Source organism: Taeniopygia guttata, chromosome Z (genome assembly GCF_048771995.1).
Source record: "Taeniopygia guttata chromosome Z, bTaeGut7.mat, whole genome shotgun sequence".
Taxonomy (NCBI): Eukaryota; Metazoa; Chordata; class Aves; order Passeriformes; family Estrildidae; genus Taeniopygia; species Taeniopygia guttata.
The window spans coordinates 27,093,762-27,116,401 of record NC_133063.1 but is presented as its reverse complement, the minus strand read 5'-3'; the positions used below and the strand labels follow the sequence as shown (position 1 = coordinate 27,116,401).

The 22,640-nt window shown below is 40.1% G+C and overlaps 1 protein-coding gene across 9 annotated transcripts; it reads right to left on the bottom strand.

Annotated features, from left to right (window-relative positions):
• Positions 1-556: 556 nt before the first annotated feature.
• Positions 557-21,679, bottom strand: DCP2 (decapping mRNA 2). Of its 9 annotated transcripts, none has more exons than XM_030257341.4 (11): positions 21,501-21,679; positions 16,036-16,187; positions 14,228-14,355; positions 13,720-13,818; positions 12,081-12,233; positions 10,385-10,497; positions 10,170-10,277; positions 9,287-9,410; positions 8,641-8,751; positions 6,947-6,998; positions 557-6,206 (listed from the first exon to the last, which is right to left on the bottom strand). In XM_030257341.4, exons 1-11 carry the CDS (start codon positions 21,551-21,553, stop codon positions 6,040-6,042), a joined length of 1,260 nt encoding a protein of 419 aa, XP_030113201.1. In that variant the 5' UTR covers positions 21,554-21,679; the 3' UTR covers positions 557-6,039. The 9 variants fall into 9 exon arrangements, with proteins under 9 accessions (XP_030113201.1, XP_030113199.1, XP_030113202.1 ...); XM_030257339.4 differs by having other exon boundaries at positions 8,641-8,754; positions 21,501-21,678; XM_030257342.4 differs by having other exon boundaries at positions 557-6,203; positions 21,501-21,676.
• Between the last annotated feature and the right edge of the window lie 961 nt (positions 21,680-22,640).

Genomic DNA, 22,640 nt, shown 5'->3' with positions numbered 1-22,640 from the left:
GTTGAATGGGACTGCGTAAAAACACCTTGGCACAAAGATACCTCACCTCAATGCTGCGTTACTGAGGGAGACGGTTTGACATTGTCAGTAAAGTTCACTTAACAGAGCCATGAAAAGTTGTTAAGAACTCAGATCTGGCCACAGGTTTTAGCTGTGGTCAAGAACCTCAGTATCCTCTACATCTTCAATGAATACTTTATAGAAATGGAAGGGTGCATGTGAAACTGTTACCATGTGTCCAGTTCTTTTAATAACAAGTTATATGGACCAAAACAAAAAGAAAACATAATACTCAGTATTACATAAATATTCTAAAAGCACTGATTGAAGTTCACACACTTCCTTTCTCCAGTTTGTCTAGCACATTTTTTTTCCATTGTGTTGAATGGCATCCACTTTTACAGCTGACTTAAAAGAATCCTTCCTCTCCTGGCCAGAGGAGATATAATCACTGCTGGCTTAAGGCAACACGTAAACATTCTACAGTGAAAGAATAACCTGTGCCAGCAGCAGAGCCATCACATTCCACAATGACCAGCAATCCTTATAGTCATACTTCAGTATTCAATATGTTTATTTATAAAGTAATTTAATTTTACAAAGGAAAAAATAACAATATAGAAGCAAATGTTAACTTAGTCATAGTCTCCTAAACGGTGTGCTTCTGTTTTGAATCAATTTATAACAAACAAAATCACAGTCATCAGTACAGCAGATGTTACAGGTAGTTACAGATTCTACTTAATACAATTGAAGAGCTGACTAATGCAAACTTCCTTCCAAAGAACATAACGGAAGTTGTATAAGATCTGTAATGGTTTCAACTCTTTAGCTGTACGAACCTTCTACTCAAGTGAGCATCGATGCGCCACTTACACAGAGGAAAACAGGTCGAGTTCTTGAGCTTTAACACACAGGAGGAAGACATAACCCTTCATGCCTGAGCCACATCACAAAGCACTGGCTCCTGTTTTCTGTGAGGCATGCAGTGCTGCCCTGAAAAGTGTCATTGGTTGGAAGCAATGCCCAAGTCCAGGTCCTGGAACATGAACACCAATCAAACATTCTGCCTGGATTAACAACCCCACACCTTCTTCTGGGGGGTCTGTTTTGCTTTTTAATGGTGAAAGTGCCTTGCTAACCCAGCTGAACTGCTCCTCAGGGGTTAAGTTAAACTTCCACATAGCGCAGTGCCATGCAGACACTCTAAAGTTCTGTTGCAAGTACTGGCGTAAGAAGTATTTGCTGAGAGCTCTTAATCATGTGGTTTTCCATACATTTTCTGCATAACAAAAGTATGTACCCAACCAGTAAGATACAAATTTCATCCCAACAGTTTAATAATTTTGATCAAACATGCTTAAAAAATTTGCAAAGTTCTTCTCACCATTGGAAATGTGTCATAGAGAACTGTGTTTGCAGGATGTTTTCTTAAAAAGCTATGAATGCCTTATTTTAAAATGATTAATGCTCCATGAGCTGTAATCATTTTCTTAAAGGCACTGAACCCATACAGGAAACAAGAAGCTAGTTCTTCTGATCAACAATATAAACACTTAGAAATTACAAAATACTCTGTTTTCAGTAAAATCCATAGAGACCTTTCCAAATTTAAACATTCTGTACTCTGAAATGTTAACAATTACTTAAAAGGAAGCTTTTTTTTTTTTTTTTCCTGGAAGAATTGAAGGAGGACTCGAAGACACACTTGACTTCCCAAAAGCAGCCAGAGCTGAGAACAATTTAAAGATAGGGGTTTCTGTAAAGCTGAATCTGTACAAAACGTTAAGTCTTGCTGAACCTAACATTTTCAATGGAAAGACAAACCCCAAGTATTTTGTTTTATTGTACTACTACCAATCTGGAATAGTTCCTCTGGTACAATCTTGAATACGGCCAATGTCATTGTTTAATGTTGACTTCCTTTTAAGTTCACAAGCTACATGAAAAAGTGAAATGCACACACAGCACAAATACTACTGCATCTATCAGTGCTTACATACGGGATTAAGAACAGTGCAAATACTAGCATTTAGCCTACTTCCATTCTTGACTACACTATTGCTATAAATGCATATGAACAAAAACCTATTATGGAAGAGTTTCTAAGTCTAGTTTACTGTAAAAGCACCTTCAGTTAATTTGTATAAATTTACTGTATCTTAAATAATTTTGGTTGTTTCAAAAGCTGAAATACTGTAATAACAAAAACAATTTGAAATTATGAAGTTGTGTATAAGCACCAGATTATTTAACATTTACAGTGCAAGACTTAAAATCAGTTAATTTACAGAAATCAATATCAACAAGAGAGACTATTCTACTAATTCTCAATAACTATGAGCTTCCTAACACATTTAGAATATAACCTCCTAACTTCAAACACGAAGGCACCTGGCTTTACCTCTGGAAAAGAAACCTGTTGCTCAGAATTTGTATAAAACCCCAAGTATCTGAGGACTAAGCAGCCTACTGACCCCACAACTGGGCAGCCAGTTACCCCTGGAGCAGCAGTGCTGTCGTGCACCACAGGATATTGGAGTTTGGATTCTTAATGTAGAGTCTGGTCTTCACACCATAACTAAGTGCAAAAGCAAATCACCACATTAAGTAAAGGGTGGATGAACTGTATTCTTATCTGAAATTACAATCTGAGAGCAAGTACCTTAGAAGTAGCCAGACCCGAAGCCTGCCTTGTTTTTAAAAGGAACTGTTACATCTCTAACAGTTCTCTTTCACGGGTAGGTGAAAGAAAATCACCTACTAAGTATTGTTCTCAAATCACCAAATTAGTTCAGCAAGGTTGAAACACAGCACAGAAGCCTGGAACAGTGATTAGGCCCAAAATTTCATTAGAAACAATTTATGTATGTTTGGTCTAAAGAATTTACATTGTTAAAAAATAATACTCTGATTGTGCAATAAATAAAGCTATTTCCCCCTCTCCTTCCCAGAACCCCTGTTGCCAGGCTTCAAACTATGCAAGACACAGTTACTTTCAAAAGCTGGATGATTGATGTACATCAAGGAGCTGAAGTCAGCAGCACTTCAGTCACTTAAACTAACTGGGCCAGCCACTCTTCAGTCCAAGGTCAAAGTAAAAGAAGCATTCTGAGGAGACATGCTAAAAACCTCATGCTAAAGCAGGGAGTTGATGTAGTACTAGAAACTGCACACTAGTACCAGATTCCTAGCACCACACAGCTGTAGGGTTTTTTTGCTAAATATTTGTTTACTCTGCAAGTTGATTCCAAGAACGCTGACTGACCATTCATTATCTGAATAACCCCTAAAATGGCAGCATTCTCAAATTGACAGTGTTTGTTTTTCAAGTATCTCTACACCAGCTCTTGAGTCAGACATGCAAACAGTTAATATTTCCCTGTGTCTAGCTCCTGTAAAGTTAAAAACTCACAGAACTAAGGCCTGTATCTCACTTGCTATTTCTTCACTGTTTTATGGAGGATAATGTAAACAGTACTTCTAAACTTAGAAATACAATTCTAAAGGGATGTTGAAATAAGAACATAAACAGTAAACAAAATGTTCACGGTGCAGGGCATGTTGGAGCCAAGTGGATCCACCAAGTAGATCACATGCCACCACATTTAGACAGTTTTAGGATAAACCTTACTAAGAAAGCAGAAAGCAATGCTACTACAGGAAAAGGTATCCTTATACAAACAAGTAAGTTATTGCATATTTATCACATTTATTTGCAACTCACATTAAGGCTAGGTTTACTAGAATGAATGACATATAAGCTTCACTTTGGGTTGCTTAATGAAGCAACCAATGTCTCTTATACTGAACCAACCTTTCACTAAGAAGAAAAAAATTAAACAGTAAACAGAGGGCAGCCAGCATGTCCTATTCATAGAACATGCTTCCATTGTTCTAAAGACTTCTTGCCTGGGATAGGACTTCCCAAACAGATGACAGATGCTCCAAGTTCACTGTTTCATCAACATCCCCATTATTTCACTGAGCACTAAATTACCTATTACTAATTTATCTGAAAAGTCAACTTATTTATAAAAAGATTTCCACAGCCCGTTATTTAATTATGCCTTAGGAGAGTCCTAGTAGCTCCACAGGCAGTAGCAGCCTCAGGATATGATACAAACTTCTGCCTCACCATGAGTAAAGGCACTTTTGCTGGGAAATCAACTAAAATAGCACAAAGAAGTAACTAAAGATTAGTATTCACCTGAAGCTGAATAACGTAACCTCCTCCAGCATAATCCTACCCTCTCAATTACTCTTCTTTGTCACTGTATGGCCTTTGGATACATTTAAGAAAAAACAAAAGAAAAAGAAAAAAAAGTGAGTCAAAGCTATTTGATTGAGCTATTTCACAATTTGGTCTTGAAAAACAAGGCCCTCAGAACCCTTGTCCTCCAGAAGGAGGAAATGCTGTAGTCCATTTCTCCTGTTGACTGATACAGAAGCTGAACACTCCCATGGCCAAAATTATTACAGCACTAGAGTTCCAAATCACCCGGTGCCAGGCAGGTGAATAACAATCCAGGAGAAAGTTCTAAAGCTATTTCTGAGGAAAACACTAGGTAGGGTATATGAAGTAGGGTGGTTGAAGGAAGACCAGGATTTTGGTTTTCGATGACACATACGAGTTGCATAAAAACTCAGTGCATGTAGATACACTACAAGGGTGTAGTTCATTCAATCTATCAAGTTATCTATTACCTCTATTCTAGAGAAAAGTCCATTTTTAAATCTGGGACATGCTTGCTATCACAAGCTGCTGTGACAAATTATTCCAGTGCATTTCTCTCCACTGCAACGCAGATGCTCAAAACCCACTGACTTGCAGGTGATGTAATAGCTCATCACCCTCATCACAAAAATCTTACAGGTTTTTTGTTCCTCCTCTCCATCCCCATCCCATCTTTCATGTTTTTCCTAAGAAAGCACTGTAGCTGAAAATAAATGAAGCTAGATCATTTAAATGCTAACTGCCAAGTGCAATTCAATACTACTCGATATATACAGAGCAGATACACTACACAAGAGATCTGAGGACAACAGCACAGAATACAATACTGAACACCCTTGGAATAGTTATTGGAAGTCTGATTAAGCTGTTCAGTGTCACACAATGCCTCTATTACCCATGCACCTGCCTTTCTCCTCAGCAAGATCTACAGAGGCTTATTTACATTCAGTATAAATTCTACACAAGTTACCTCTCACAGAAAAGTTTAAGCTTCTCTTTTTTTCACAAGCAGCTGCTTTGTAACTGCTTATGCAGCTGTGGGCAGTGCACAAGAGCTAAGTTAGACACTTAGAAGGGCTGAATTTTACCCAGTTTGAGTGTCATTATTGAAGACCAAGGAAGAGTAGGTACAAGAAGTCAACATGCTATAGATTTGACTCAAGTACTAGTGACTGCCGGCCAACAAAACCTATCAGTGTGAAGGAGGGAAGGTATCTGTGGCAAACAATCAGTACAGAGAAAGGATGACAGGCTGAGACTAGGTTTGAAATGTGCAACTTCGTTTCAAAATCACTAGGACAGAGGTGTCCTCTGAGAATTAGTTTATTGCCACTGCTTAATATTGCAATGTTCTACAAAATAATGACAAACAAGTCCAATAATTTACATCAGAACAGTTAAAAGGTTAGCAAGCTGGTATACTCCAACAGTTAAAAAAAAGTCAATGACATTCTACAAAAAAACACAGCAAGTTACAATAAAAAAAATTTAAAACCACAAAAAAATAAAACACAAGTAAAAAGAATGCCCTCTAATGCACAGCTAGGAACAAGTGAACTGAACATTGGAAAGGTACTTTTGTGGACAAAGGCTAGACTGCATTTAAAGTGCAACACTTGACTATGCCACTTCCATACTGCAAAGAGAACAAACCCTTCCAAACCAGCCATCAGTCCCTGCATTGCATTTAAAAACAAACAAACAAAACAAAATAAAAAACTCCTGAGAAAGAGTAAGGCTGGATAAGAAACCCCCTCAATTGCAACAGGCAAGTCTGATTCTTACTTCTAATAAGTTTGCTGTCAGAGGTCAAAACTTTTCATTATGGCATCATGGTCAAACTTGAAACTCAAGAAAGCTCTTGACGAAAAAGCAAATTTGTAATGGCCATTGCATGCCGTAGAATGTCCATCTACGTGTTCTGGCAGTGCGTCTTCGCTGGAGCAACACATCTCATAGGCTGCTTCTGCTTAAAAAGTATGAAATAAATTTTAAATGGGCAGTTGTCAATAAAAGTAACAATAGCAACACAAAGCCATACCTCAAACATATACTCAATTAATATTTATAACAAAACCTGTATGTTTGGTCATAAACAGAAGACGGTAACTCAAAACAGCCATATTTACAAGTTATCTAGAGGCTAGAATAAATCTTCAAATTCACTGCATTCTGGAAATACTTTCAATAGCCACATATATATATATATATATATATATATATATATATATATATATATATATATATAATTTTTTTTTACACATATAATACTGTTTCATTTCTCAATAGCCATTTCTTAACAAGGAGAAAAGAATGGCACTGTTTCCTGAGCAGTAAGTAAAGAACTGTGTGCATTCTGCTGCAGCTCATTACTAGCAGGACAGAAAGCCTTAAAACAACGCTCAGTTACCAGCACTATGTTTACTCAAATGCTGTTTTTCTAAAGTAGCTTTTAGTTACTTTTTCACTCAGCCACCTTGTGATCACTCAGTCTTAATAATTAAAGAGAAGAATTGCAAGACCAGCATGAAATGGTACCTTTTTCATTAATAAACAAGTAAAACCTCAGACTCCCTTGGAAAAACATGGCTTTATAAGATTTGGAAGGTTGGCATGAGGAATGGTTGAGGAAGAGCCCTCAACCATCATTATTCGGGTGCCTTCAGCCTGTAGCACAGGACGGTGGATGAAAATTCTGACTGCACTTGCCTGTTTCAAAGTTATCTTGAAGTCTTCTTGGATTAAGCTTTTTTTCACATTTCTGGTGAAGAGAATGACCATACATTACACATTTTTGATGAAGAAATGGCATTATATTTAAGCATCATCCAACAGGCATGCTGGTTTGCTTTGACACACTTAATGGCTGAATTATTTTACCTCTAACTCAGCATTAATTCTGTCACATTACTTGATGTAGCAAACATGTTTAAATCCACAAGTCTTTCCGAATCATGCAACTTTTTAACAGTCACTAAAACCTTTGTAACATGCAGACTTCTAGGGGAAAATTTTGAGTACTTTCTAACTGTTTTAAGATGGACGGGTCCTGCACATGATGGTTTGGGACTCTTGTCCCAAAAGAGGCAAGGGGAATGTATTTGCAAACATGCTGCTACTGCCAATTAAATTAACATGCTTTAGAGACACCAACTCAAAACTCTCCAGGGAGGAGTTGTTTTAGCCCCAGGTATTGCTGCTTTAAGTACACCAATACAAAAAAAATATGGCTCTTTGCACTCTCTGCAAATTAAGAATTTCCTGGCCTTCAAATTACACTAGAAAATTGTCACTGGACACAGAATATTCAAACTTCAAAAGACTGACCATCATGAAAACACAAGTGAAACAGAAAAAACAAATATTTAGAAAAGTTTGTGAAAAGTCTATAAAGTAACTATAGAGCATTAAGTTCTTCATGGAGAAAACTCTTAAAGATTACCATTACAGATTTTTCCTATCCATCTAAATTTCTGGGCAGTCAATTCACTCCTCTACACTCAGACTCAAACAAAACTAAACATTTCTTGCTGCAGTGAGGATTTTAGGACAAGTTTATGGTTTCTCTATGTTTACATGAATAAGAGAAAGAAGGCAATAACCCAAGAATGGGAAGAATCTCATTTAAAGCCTGTAAATAAGAAAAACTAAAGCCTGGACAAGCCAGCTGAGCTGCATAGAGAACTGGGGGCTCACTGCTGCACAAGACCCAACAAAATATACTGAAGAGCCATAAAAAACAGGGACTCAAAAGCACATTCTACTATAAAAGAGAGCACAGCCCAGTGAGAGCTGGGCAAACTCCCACTAAGAACTGGACAAACACAATTAGTAACTGCAAGGGAACGTAAAACACAAAGAGTGTGGCACTGGAATTTACAAACTGCTGTAACGAGCTCTACTGTATGATTGAAAAGCTATATGAGATTCTGGCATCAAAGCCAAGTCTGTCTCTCAATATTTTTTGCTAGAGAGAAGGGAAATAATATGTATTTACATTACTACTTTCTAAGTATTGCATAACAAATCCCTATGCTTACAGAAAGACATCATACATGAATAAATAAGATGTGTACTACACCGAGTTGTTACTATACACCACAGAAGGCTTTTACATGACAGGAACCTTGAAAGCTGCAGGATTGTGTACTGAAACAGCTGACAAATTTTCAACAGCTAAAACTACCTGCTCCTAAAATGGAAACTTTGAAATTTAGTATGCTTGTTTATAGATGTATATGCATAAAAGGTAGGAAATGTTATATATCAACAAACATGTATCAAATACTCTGACCAAACATACTCTTGATAGATAGGCACTCTGTTTCAGCAGGACATTGTCCTGGACATTTGTTAAGCATTACTGGAACCTATTACTGACACAGACACTGCATGTTTCTTACCAAGGTATGGTTTTGCTTAACTGGTTTACTGTGCAGTCCATTTGTTCGCTTCTTTTGGCTGGAAGTGTCTTGATTTTGCTTTCTGCCATTGTTCTTCAGGCTCTGGCTCTGCTGCTAAGTCCAAAGTAAGTAGAGGGAAGAGTTTAAATGGCAGAATTGGACATCATTGGATTAAGATTTCCTACTTAGTAACTAAAACTTCCCTCCAAATAACTTCAAAACATGTTAACAGTTTCTTTTGCAGAAAAACTGAAGCCCACTGAAATTAACCAGACATAAACTCAAGCTACAGGGCCATCAACTGTTACTCTTTCTCTATTGCACTGAAAAGGACAGAATTATTACACAATTAATTCAGTTACGTGATTTTCCATGCACTGATGCAGATATACTAGAGATAACAGTAAAATGGCATGTACTTATTACTATCTGTACATGAAACAACATAATTGCTACCCAATACCATCCCTTCTACCGTTAGATAAATCAAAGAATTCCCAAGAGTATTCTCCCACTCCCATGTTTCTACTTTTGCATTCTGTGGTGATGAAATTCACTGATTTTGTCCTAGAGAGGAAACCCTCATGAACAAATACATCTGTTTTAAATAGTCCAGATGCATATGCCTGCCTAAGAAACAACCTACCTTTATTTTCAAAACTTCAGATACCTCAGGATGATTAGATGGCTTCTGTGTCTGTTTTGGCTTCACCAAGTGCTCTCCTGAAAAGCCATCTGTAAGCACCTGCTGACTACAGCGAAGTTTGGATCTAGTACAAGAAAACAAAGATGGTTTACAACACAACTTCAAATCTACTGAGAACAGAAGACAAATGTGAAAAAATTTTCTGCTTTTTGGTAACAATCTGGAAGACAATCTTAAGTAACCTAGTATGGAAAAAACTAATAATGCTCACTGCCATCTGCAATCTCCACAGACAAGAGGCCAAGTCCACATCAACATTTGTCCTGTTGTTCTCAGTGTTGATGTTGCCCTGGCTCAAATTACTGAAGTCCTCTCATAGGGACTACAGGTTTCAACATTTGCTCTACCATTTTTCACTCAGCTGAATCTAAAGCCAGCAGCATATATTCCCCTACTGATTCCCACAGATTTTATCTAGCACTTCCTAGACTACTTTACAGTCTTGCTTTGGAGAATCCTACTTTTCCTGTGCAGAAGTGCCAAAAATACTGGACTTGAAGCACTGGAAGTTATCTACTTGCTTTAGCTCCTGTTTGTTTGGTTGGTTTTTTTTGATTCCCATAAACAAGACTGAGGAAACAATCTCAGTTCTTACACCTGTGGCTCATCACATTAATCAAGTTCTCACCTTACTTACTAGTTTATGATATACATCTATGCTTATTTTTCTGTTATTTACCTACTACTGGAACACAAATCCTTGGAGAAAGAGAAAAGGACAAGCAGTATTGTATATGATTTTCATTCTATAATATTGTCATATTTGTACGACCAGTGTTTTGTAAGAAAGAATATAGAGATGTTAAACCGACCTGGTTCTTACCTAGCTTTTTCCAAGTTGGACTTAGAGGGTGCGCTCCCTGCAGATGAAAAACCATTGTCACTGTCTGAGGAGTCTCCATTCCTTCGGGAAATCCATTCCCTCAATGGCCTGTGAGCAAGGAGTAGTACAACAAGATCTACTTACCAAAACAAATCTAAAGAACTTAAAGTTGTCTGAAAGACCCTGGCCTAGCATTTGCCTCATCTCAAACATACCTGATGAAGGGAATTGCCATAAAAAATTTGTTAGGTGCCAAACCCAGCTTGGACTTCGGGGTCATGTCATTTCTGTGGCATGGTAATTTGTCGATGGAAAACCACTCAATATTCTAGAAAAACAAGAAATAAAATCACAATACCCTCCACTGTAGCCTTAGTAGAATGTTACACATGTGTATTAGCCACAATTATTTCCCTTAATTAAAAAATTACCATGGAAGACTTAAATTAACAGGCCACAACAGCATTTTTTCACAGAAGGTTAATTAACTCTTCTGACTGCCACTACAGTAGCAGATGGTACAGCACAAACTCAGTGCGTGATATCGCACCTAAAATATGAAAGGTATTATTCAACAACTAAACTCTGAATAAGAGTTTTCATAAACAAACCAACTCAAACCACTGCACACAGAATGCCATAAATAAATGTACAGGCTTTGAATAACTTCCAAAAACTTTTTATTTAAAGTGTTATCAACACTGGACCACCAATACCCATTCAAAATGTAAGAAGAGTGCTTAGTTTGACAATAAGTTTCAGGTTTTATTATAAAACAAAAAAAAAACCATGGGGATAGGATAGGATTTGTGTTACTGCTTATATGTTATAGTTTTATAGTTAAAACTGTATACTTAGCAGAATGGGGAAACAAAATCAAGAATTCTGACCACAGACAGTGTAGAAGAACCCTGATGAGATTCGCTATCACAGAATCTACTCTGATAGCCCCAGGCCCACATAAGATGCAAACTATGGAAATAAGTTCCAAACTGAACAAGTTTTCAATATAGTTCTACAGGGAGTACAAAATCAGTTTGCCTGGTGGCATTAGATCAGATGAAAACAAATCTTCAAAACTCTGTCATTGCAAGAATGCTTCAACATTCCCACATATATGGTCACTGTTCTACAAAGTACCATATTTAATGTGTATTTTTAAAAACCCTCAAATTTCATCTTATGTCATATTAAAAAAACCCAGGTCTCTAATGCAAGAAATTTAGTCCTGCCCTGTTTAGTGACACAATCTGTATGGAAATATAGCTATTTTAAACTGAATTGACATAATAAAGGAAAAAAATATTCAAACTTCAAAGATTACTGATACCACTGACAAAGGCTCCAACAAGTTGCTACCCGAGCCTTTTTCTTTCCCTTTCACAATACCTTTTAAAAGCCTAATGGTACACAATACATCCAAAATAGTTCCCTTTTTCTGTCCCCTTCCCAGCTTCCTCCATGATATATAGTATTTTTTAAATCTGACAGTATTAGCCATGAAAGAAAGAAAAAAAACAATCCTTAATTTGTCCTTTTTATATGTAGGCTTTTGCATGTCCCCAACTAATAATTACAACTTGCAAATATTTAATTACATCTGCATCTTTAACTAGGAATAATATGAAAGTATTAATATATACACCACCTACAAGAGGAGGAGAATTGTATTTTTAGCACCATGCTCTATTGTCTTTTCATGATGAATGGAGCTGTCAGACAGATGGTCAAGTATCAGACTTGATGGCAAGCTGCAAGAAGTCAACACAAAACCCTATAGTGAAGAGATGCCACTGGTACCCAGCATTTAAGGTGTTCATTGTGTTTATTGGGTTCATTATTTTACACACTTCTGACTTTAAAAATCAACCTCTGCAAAGTTGCTATAGATTCAGACAAGGTAGCACATACCCGAATTTCCCTTCTAGTTTTGGGGTTGAATTTTGTGTTCTTTGGAACTCCAGGAATGATATACAGCCGTGCTAACTGATCATTGATTCGCAGCTCAATGTATTCCTCTTTGCAGATATAATCTTTTATGTCAAACCCAGTTTCTTCAAACACCTGAGAAGTATTTAGAAGAAGTTAATAAGTGTGTATTCAGAATTATCCTTTCACAACCTACTACCACAAGCCAAGGAATGATGATTTTTCAGATATATCCATGAAAGCTGCTAAGAAAAACAAGCCTTTACACACAGAGGTTTGCTCAGAAATAGAAAAATTATCTACATGCTTTAGATTTCTCTGAAACTGCAAACCTGTTATGCAAGCTGAAACAATTCTATTACACCTTCATGTAGCAATTTATTAATATGGATGGGGTTAGTCCTCATCAGCTTCTGAGGTACTGCTGAACTCTGTAGGCACTGCCAAGTGAAGACCTCTTCAGTCGGATTTTACACAGATGCAGCTTTTGGTTTCAGATCTGTGCTGACTCCAGTGAAAGAAGTTGGAAGATTTATTTCAGATATAAAATAAATTGTCAGTCTATCCACAATGACAATCTAACTTGATGGAAAAAAGATTATAACAATAGTGCTGTTCACTAGTGAAACGTAAATAGATTTTTCAAATTAACAACACTGCCAAAAGATTTTTTTCCCCACTATAACTGTGCCCCCTTTAATGCTTTCGCAGGCATAATTTGAAGTAAAGAGGAAGATACACTTCATGTAACTCCTTCTTGAAGTAGCTGTCTAGTTTATCCTTGATAGGTATACTTAAAACAAACAAACAAACAAAAACTCCATATCCTGTGATTTCCCGGATACTGATTCAGTCCAATTGAAGAACACTAAGTGCACCATACTACTTTCCCTCACCTTAATTTTCTCTCTCAAAAACTCTGAAAGTATTATGTTGAATGAACACTGAATTTGTACCAGTAATATTCTTTTACAGGCCATTTTGAATATGCAGCTTCACTATATATCTAGGTCTCCAGGAGCAATTTATTGCTCCAGGAGCAATAAATACCACAGATTATTTTATTTTTCAGATTTTACTTGCCATATACATTGATTCTTGTTCCTGAACATAACTGAAAAATAGAAAAGTTAAGTTCTTCACAATTTTTATATGAAATTCTACAACCTCTAACTCAGCTCTTTAGCCTCTTTATACAGACCAGTGTACATAGGCTGAATTCCCATTTCTCCACATTTTTAAAGTTATGGTGACCCTTGAAATTAATACACCAAAAGTCATAAATTACATAAGATTTCCCAAGCACCACAAGTAATGCTTAAATGTAAATTCACAGCTCAGCAGAGAAGTTTAAAAATAGCACTCACTTCATTTAGCACATTAATGCAAAAGAATGTGAAACCTAAACTTTTTTTTTTTTGTTTTATTTTAATATATAACCTCAACCTTGTTACCATTTTGGAACTCAGAAAGGCACCAGAAGATGACTGCAAAAACAGATTATTTATTCATATGATTTCAATATCAGGATCACCTAGTAAAGTGCCTTTTCACCCAACACATATATCCTGATTTCAGAAAAATTTCACTTCTTTACCTTAAAGGAGTTGATATAACTTACCTCTCTAGCAGCACAATCATGAGGTGCCTCTTCTTTATTTACTTTCCCTTTTGGAAATCCCCAACCAGATTTTGCTAAATAGCCCTGAACCAGAAGAACCTACAAAATACAAGAAAATGCAACTGTCAAATATGCAGGCTTTCTAACCAATTTCATTAAATGTTTTCCCTCCACCATCCCCTTGTTCTCCAAAAGAATATGTTAGCCTCAAGGAAGGAAACCATTAGGTTTGCTGCGTTCTAGCAAAAACACTGAAATATTTTACAGAATCGTGTAACTCAGAATAAAAAAATAAAATCTGAGAAGGAAAGCATGCAGAAGTGTGTTTACTGACTCACATTATATTTCTGTACACAGCCATCAATATCAAGTAATTATCAGATCTCTGAGAATCTGACAGTGAATGCAAATTTCTTCAGAAGAAAAATGTAAACAACAAAGAATTACTTCTGCCAGCATACATCATCCCTCCCTGTAGACAGTCCTTCACAACTATTTCCATACTTACATTTTCAAGTGTCTCATCAAGGATAATTGCACCATAGGTTGGCACTCCCATTTTGTATTCTTTCCACTCATCTAAAACCTTTTGTACATCTTCACCTTGAGGCAGTAAAAAGGGGCAGTGATTGAAGAGTATAGCAGCTTGTTAAGGAAGATAAACTTAGCCAGCTCCAAGGCACATACTGAATACAAAAGATATTCACTCCAAATTTAGACCAAACACTCCCTGCCCTCCTTTAGACCAAACACTCACTCCCTCCTTTCATGATAGATTCTCTTGAAAATAAAAAAATATTATGAATAATCCACTACCAAACACAAAGTCAGAGTACATCAAGTAATTCAGCAATTCCTACAATCTAAATAAGTGAAAAAAAACCCCAAATACCAACCAAACAAAAAAGACACCCCAAAAAAAAAAGCCAACAAAACAGAAAAAAAACCATACCAAGAAAAAAGATTGCACAAGGTGCTTGTTTGAAGGAAGGCAATTTTGGAAAAAAGTAACCCCATAACAGTTATTTTGAATATTTGTTATTTGCGAACACATATTTTCTTAATTTTGAAGTGAGCAAAACAGAAAAAATGTCAATTCCTTGTGCTTGAAATAAATGGGAATAAATTTTTGCCACAATCATTTGTTAAGATTATGGCACAGAATCCTATCTTCAGTATTTATTATGCTAAAAAAATACTGAATGACATATAGTTACAGAAATCTAAATTCTAATACAATTAATCATGCACAGAAAATATAAACCTCTATAACTCTAAAATTTTGAGAGAAATACTGCAAGTCCTTAATCAAAGTATTAATATTATATATTTCATATATTTTAATACCAATAAAAAATACTCCACAGAAGAATACTTAAAAATACACTGCAGCAGAACTAATATTTGTGGCAAATATAGGCTAGAAAGGGAAATGTGTAATGAACATATAACATCTATTACACTGCATTTTTTCTGCACTGCCTACAATTACTAGGAGAACTTTGTTAATCTGAAAATATATTTATAATTAAAAACATATATCAAATAACAGCATAACATCAACCAACAGGACACAACCATATTTTTACAGTTTACTGTTAAAAGCTGTAGTGTTTCAAAGTAAATATATATTATGAAACTAACAGTTAAGTATGTTGTGTAGTGAAACCATGGATAATATTATCCTCAAAGTTAGAAGCAATATTACAATCTTGCATCAAGAACATAGGGACAAGGTTAAAACTAAAAAGCTTGCTGGATGAAAGCCACAAAGTTTTCTCTAGCAATGACTAGACAGTACAGATTCCAGCAGCCCTTGCAAGCAACAAAAAACAAAACAAAAAAGCAAAGACCAACCATTTGAATTCAGTAAAAATGCAGTTTCTACCCTACAGAAACTTCCAACAAATACATACCACTGCCCATGGCAGAACACATACCACCTTCAACTACTTTAATATTTATCTCATTAGTTACTTAAAAATGAATTAAAATGTGGACTTCATTTGAAGAGCACCAACAGCTCACCCTTGAAACCAACCTAGCGTGCAAACTACAACCATGAGAAAAAATCCTCAAACATCAGAAATGAACTATTTTCCATAGTTCTTTAGCAGTCCAAGAAACATCTCTTTTGTGGGTGCCACAAAATTATGGAACCAGTGAACTCAGTAACATCACATACCTAGCAATGCTAACTTTTAATCATTAATACAAGAACTGACATTACCATACTATGAAATACCTACCGTTAACAACACTCAGTTCGCACTTCACCGCTGAGACAGAAAATAAGCAGAGTAATAAAAAGGATATCAGCTTTAGCAAAGTCTCTTATCCCACACTGAGGTAATCCTGGTGTGTTTTGCATGTAGAAATCCAAATAAAACCAATGGGCAAGTTCAATCTGAAAACACACTCTGATTGCATTGTCCCTCTCTTCACTTGGAATGTGCAAAATAAATCGGCTGCCAGGAAAGAAAAAGAGTAAGATTAGCCAAATCTACTGACTTAAATACAGCTAACAATAAAACATTGCAACACTACAATTCTTGATCCATTAGCACACACAAACAGACCACCAGATCCTCCTCATGTTCCAGAAGGATAGTAAAAGGTTTTCACAGAGTTAAATACAACTTTTAAAGTCATAAAGGAAAATGGATTATTATGATCTTTCAGAAACATCAACTACAATATACTAAGTAAATTAACTGTTGTGAAAACAGGGAGTGTGAAGACAACTTACTTAAATGGCTGTGTTACAAAAATGAAAGCATTTTTACAATACCATTACAGAACATCTGCAAACTCTGATATTTCAGTGCTATTTTTTTCAGGCCACAAGTTGAACATAGTTATATATTTTCATTTAAAATCACAGTAAACTAATAATCTACACAGATTTTAAAATTCAATATGATCCTACAAATTTCCTCAGTCTAAAACTGAACGTGGACAATTGGGTTTAGCCCAGATAGTGGCACACAAATAAGAGTCACTGAGATAAAAGTTTTAGCAGCACTGTGTGATAGCCAATTTTAGTTAAGCAGAAGAAGCTTTATTTATTTATGTATTTGTATCAAAAGCAGAACTTCCTTCTTAGAAATATAAGGTCATACACCCCACTGAACTTAAATCATTTGATGGAGATCTTTGGCATTCAGTTCCTGAGTGCAACCAGCTAAAATTCCAAAAGTGCAAAATATCATTGCTCAAAGTATACTCTATCTTTACTTAAAATCTGACAAGCATGAATTGTCACAGGATCTCAGAACTGGTTGCCTCTCTAAGGCACTCTAGCCAAAGATAGACAGAAGGTCACTGGTGCAGGCACACACCTGATACCCAGGCTTCCAGACACATTCACAGGTCCCCCAAGTATTGGCACAGGCATCTTTTCCACCCCACAGCCCTGCCCAGACCCCAGACCCTCACACCCATCATACAGGTCCCTGCCCCACCAGATGGTCCAGTCTGAAGTTTACCAGTGAGAACATGTGCACAAACAGGTCTGGGGAAGACACCCACCCCTCCCACCCAGCGTCTGGGTGCTGACCCACAGTCCTGCTGCAGCTGCCCGTGCTCTGCCCCTCACTGCCCTCACTCACACCACTTCCCCCACACAAGCTGGTTTCCAGGACACTCATCATTGCCAACCCAGACACTGGGAGCTGAGACCCCTCCCGGGAGCGGCTGCACTGAGATCTGCTCCCTCACTCCAGCAGCTGACACCTTGCCCAGTCACACACAGCTCCCACCAGCAGCTGGCACTTCATCCTTGGAGCACACATATACAGGGGGTACAGAGCGGAGCTATCCAGACAAAAATAAATATTTACTAACAAGATATAAGATAGGACAGTCTGTGACACTTGGGCAGAAGGGTCAAACAGAGAAGTGCACTAACTCGCCCAGTTTTACAGCCAGCCTCTTTTATACTCCCTTCTGCCTACCCTTGCTTTGTCCCTCCTTGCTTCTCCTTTTGTGTGGTGCTCCCCTCAACCCCAAGTGTGGGATCTCCCCAGGTCTAAAGCCCTACCAGATACAAAAGCCAGGCTGATATTCCTGGGAGTCATGCCTGTGGTTTCTTGGCAGTTGGTCAATTAGTGCAATTAACAGCTTTGTTTCTCGTCATTCTGATTTCTTAAGTCTGTATCGACATATTTTTTCATTCTGATTCCTCTAATTTTTTCCTGTTTTCCAGGAGTAGGTCCATACTCAGCTAAACTTACTGGAATGAACATTCCTATACCCCCTCATCAACCAGTGGCCAAGTTTGGTTTTCACCACTGCCTTCTTTATCACTCCTCTGCTGGTTTTGTAGCCTTGCATACTTTATTTATGGATTCCTCACTTTCTTATCATTCTTCTGCTGGCTTTGTAGCCTTGTATGCTTTTTTTATTTGTTATACTTTTATTTCTCATCCTCTTATCCAATTTTCACATGGAAAAATGGCCTTGGCCAGATAGCCTTGAAGACCTCGGGAGGCCTGAGAGGGAGTCTGTGTTTACCTCATGAATTTCAGCACGGCCAAGTGCCAGGTGCTTTGCCTTGGCTGGGACAATCCCAAGCACAGTGTAAACACAATCTGATCAGAGAATGGATGGAGAGCAGCTGTGGGGAGGAGGCTTTGGGGTATTGGTGGAAGAGAATCTTGACATGAGCTGCCACTGTGAGCTCCCAGTCCACTCTTGTGATGGAACAAAGTGTGCACAGCAGGTTGAGGGAGGTGATTCTCACCCTTTACTCTGTTCTGGTGAGATCTCACCTGAAGTGTTGTGTCCAGCTGTAGGAACTCCAAAAAAAGATGATGGGGACCTTCTGGAGCAAGTCTTCTCTGAGGCCTTGCAGGACCTCAGGGGCTGCAAGAAAGCTGGAGAGGGGCTTTTTACAATTTCATAGTGACAAGACAAGAGGGAATGGCTTTAAAGAGAAAAAAGGCAGGTTTAGATAATAGGAAATTAATTCTTCACTGTAAGGGTCATGAGGCACTGGCACACACTGCCCAGAGAAATTGTGGATGGCCTGTCCCTAGAAGTGCTCAGGAGCAATCTGGTCTAGAAGGTGTCCCTGCTTTTGGCAGAGGGGGTGGGATAAGATGATCTTTAAGGTCCCTTCAACCCAAAGCACTCTGTGATTCTCCCTTGCATAAATAACCTTATTCACACCAACATTTTGCCACTTGCCAATTTTCTATTGGCACCACCACTCCCAATTTCTTTTGAAGGCTCTATTATGACTGTTGAAAAGATAACTTATCTATAAAGCTGCCGTAACTAAAAGATAAAAACTTAAAAGTCTACGTTACGTCTAGTCGATGATATTTGCTTGCCCCAGCAGTGAAGCTGAACATAAATCTAAAGATAAAATATACAGCAGTATCAAAGAGGAGTAAGAACATGCCAGGGATTAGACTTAGAGAACAAGAGAAAAGCCAACTACAATGACACTTATTAATCAAAAAGTTAACTTCTCAGTTACTTGGAGCGACTGAAGTGCTAACAACAGGCATCTCTAAGTTGCTATATGCGCAGCTGTCAGGTGCTGGCAGTGATGAGCTAATGCTGGACGCACTGTGGGACACAGCTGGAGGCAGCTGCCGAGATGGTGGAGCCTATGGGGAAGTGTATTTAAGGACAAAAATACCAGACAGGCAGAGGTAGTGAAAAAAACAGCATGAAACAAGAGTGCAAACACCAAAGTTGGAGAAGAAGAAGGAAGAGGAGATGTCCATCCTACAGCCTGTGGAGGGTCACATGCTGAAGCAGATGGATATGTCCTGAAGGAGCCTCAGCCCGTAGAAGTGATCCCACACTGGAGCAGGGGCAAAGCGTAAGAGGGAAGGAGCCCCAGAGAGAATTTTGTGTTACAGACTGACCACAACCCTCATTCCCTATCCCTTGAGCTGCTTGCAGGGGAGGAGGCAGAGGAGAGTAGAGAATGAAAGGATGAAGCCGACATGAAGTTCCCCTGGGAAAAACAAGGATGCAGAAAAAGCTCTTTTTCAAATATTTTTTGAAGAGGGGCTGGGTGAGCATCTGGCTATTTGAGCAAGGTGAACCAGCCACAGTCTTGAAGTCCAAAGATGGGGTAACAGCCCTTGTTTACAAGACAAAAGGAGTTTCAAGAAGCTGCTAAACCCACATTATGTCTCTGCACATCCACTTCTTTACTCAGTTAAACAACTCCATAGCACAAGGTAGCATGAAAAAAACTGACATGGATACCTGTACGTTGTTATTTAACAATACCCAGTAACTGAGCAGGATAAATCGCCTGTCACTTTCTACCAAAATTCCCACTAATATCATATATAGACTGAAGAACGTAGGAAATTACAGATATTTTTATAACACATTTATAATATTAACACAATCATAATACAAAATGCCATTTCTAAGATAGATGACAGCATCTCAAAGAAACATAGTTAGACACTGGGAGTGATCCTATTACAATGCAAGATTCAAATACTCATGTGCTCTTCTATCAGTCACCCCACAGAAGTGACACTAACAGGCTGTATCAGTTTCATTGCAATTCCTCTCTGGATTTTCTGAAGAAATCTTAAATCTTGTGTCATATGTGTCATATAGGGAACCGAAAGGCAAATTCCTCTCTCTGCATGGAGGCCAAAGGAGACACAACAGAAACATGCTTTAGAGGCCAGATTTAAGGAACTGAAAATTTACATGCCTATCACAAATGCTTGACTCTTGCACTGGACAAATGGAAAACAATACTGATCAGGACAGTTCTACCTTCCTGTGGTATTCTCACTTCTAAACATTTTCACTCATTTGAAAACTGTAATTAGAATAAGTGGGGTATCTTCCCTCATAATTAACCTTTCCCTCTGTTACATAAATACCTCATAAGGAATCCCTTGGAGGTGGTAAAACAGAAGGATTATTTCATGCCAAATATCACACGCAGCTTGTGTCATCACATGCGAAAATTGGATAAGATGATGAGAAATAAAAGTATAACAAATAAATAAAGCACACAAGGCTACAAAGCCATGAGAAGAATTGTAAGAAGGTGAGGAATCCATAAATAAAGTATACAAGGCTACAAACCCAACAGAGGAATTATAAGGAAGGCAGTGGTGAAAACCAAACTTGGCCACTGGTTGATGAGGGGGTATAGGAATGTTCATTCCAATAAGCAAAGCCCCTGGAACAAGAAAAGCATTTCACTCTGAAAGCACCGACAAGCAGCTTCCGACCGAGGGTGTCCCCGGGCCGGTGGCACGTTCCCTCCCAGCAGAGGAAACTCACAGCAGGGACTCCCTGCCGCCCTTCCAAACAGCAGCAGCACCACATCGGCGCCGGCTGCACGTCACGGCAGCCCCACGCTCCCAGCTCTTCTTTCACCTGCGCAAAAACCGCCGACGCAGCTCTACCTTTTCCGGCCCGAACCCCGCAGGAAACAACGTTCCTGCCCTGCCCCCTGCACTCGGCCGCCGGCCCGCCCCGCGCAGCCCCGCACCAGCTCCAGAGGGTGCCGCGGGCAGCCTTCCCGCCCTTCCCGGACGGACTCCACCGGGAGGGCGGAGCCTCGGGCTCGGGGGGAGCGCGGCGAACCCCGTCCTTCCGCTTCCCGGCCGCCGCGGGAGCTGCCCGCCCGCCGCCCCTCGGTCCGGGCGGCCTCGCACCCGCTCCGCGTCCCGAGCATCCCGCGCCCCGCGGCGCACCGCGCAGGGGCGGGCGCCTTTCCTGCCCTCCGGCAGCAGCGGCAGCGCAGCCCCGGGGCCACCCCCGCCCCACGGCCGTACCTGCATAGGTCGTCCAGGACGCTGCTGGGGATCTCGGCCCGTTTGGTCTCCATGGGGAAGCGCGGCTCATCCCGACGCGGCGGAGGCCGGGGCGCAGTGAAGCGGTTGGGGCGGGGCCGCGCTGCGGAGCGGCGGCGGAGCGGCGGCTCCCGGGGCCAATCGGCGCCCACCGCTTACGGAGCGGCGGCCAATGGGGCGGGGCGTGGGGCGGGACCGGCGCGCTCAGGTGATCGCGGGAGGCCAATGGGCGGCGCGGGGCGGGGCCGCCGCGAGCGCGCTGGTAACGGCGGGACGCGGGACGGGACGCGGAGCAGCGGGACCGAGCCGAGCCGAGCCGGGCCGAGCCGGGCCAGCCCAACCCATCCCATCCCATCCCATCCCATCCCATCCCATCCCATCCCATCCCATCCCATCCCATCCCATCCCATCCCATCCCATCCCATCCCATCCCATCCCATCCCAGCGAGGCACAGCTGCGGTGCTGTCTCCAGCTCTGGGCTCCTCAGCACGGAGACAGGGAGCCACGGGAGGGGGTCCAGCAGGGGCCATGAAGATGAGGATGGTGTGGGGCATCTCTGCTCTATGAGGAAAAGCAGCGGGAGCTGCGCCGGTTTAGTCCGGAGAAGACTGAGCTCTCATTAATGCATGTAAATTCCTCCAATGCGGGTGCCGGGAGGGTGGTGCCCAGCGACAGGACGAGCAGCGATGGCCATAAACTGAAACACGGGAAGTTCCGCCGCGCTATGAAGAAGAACTTAAGTGGCGGAGCTCTGTGACCGCTGCCTGGGGCGGGCGCGGGGTCTCTCTCCCCCATGGAGCCATTCAAGCCCACCCGGACGCGTTCCTGCGCCTCCTGCTCCAGGGCACCGCGCCTTGGTGGCGGGGGGCTGGACGGGATCATCTCCGAAAGGGAATAATTCCGTGATCCTGCGAAACAAAACCGGCTCCGGAGGCGTTCCCGGAGGAGCCTCCCTGCCGGCAGAGGGTATCGCTGCTCTCTCCGCGGCAGCTGCTGCTGCCATTGCAGCCTTTGATTTTAAGTAGCAGCGAGTATTTGATGCATTTCTCCTCTACTTCTTCCTGTTCCTTTCCTCGCCAAACTGCCTGAGCTCCTTCTGGCTGCTCTTTCCCTCAGGGGAT

What these genes read in the sequence shown, in the direction of transcription:
- DCP2 (XM_072922224.1), bottom strand. Translation starts at nt 20,882, where the DNA reads ATGAACATTCCTATACCCCCTCATCAACCAGTGGCCAAGTTTGGTTTT. An exon ending in CCTTATAATTCCTCTGTTGG is followed by an intron (nt 16,188 to 20,802) that starts GTTTGTAGCCTT and finishes CTTTCCTGGCAG; the next exon opens with CCGATTTATTTTGCACATTC. An exon ending in AAGAGACTTTGCTAAAGCTG is followed by an intron (nt 14,356 to 16,035) that starts ATATCCTTTTTA and finishes AAGCTGCTATAC; the next exon opens with TCTTCAATCACTGCCCCTTT.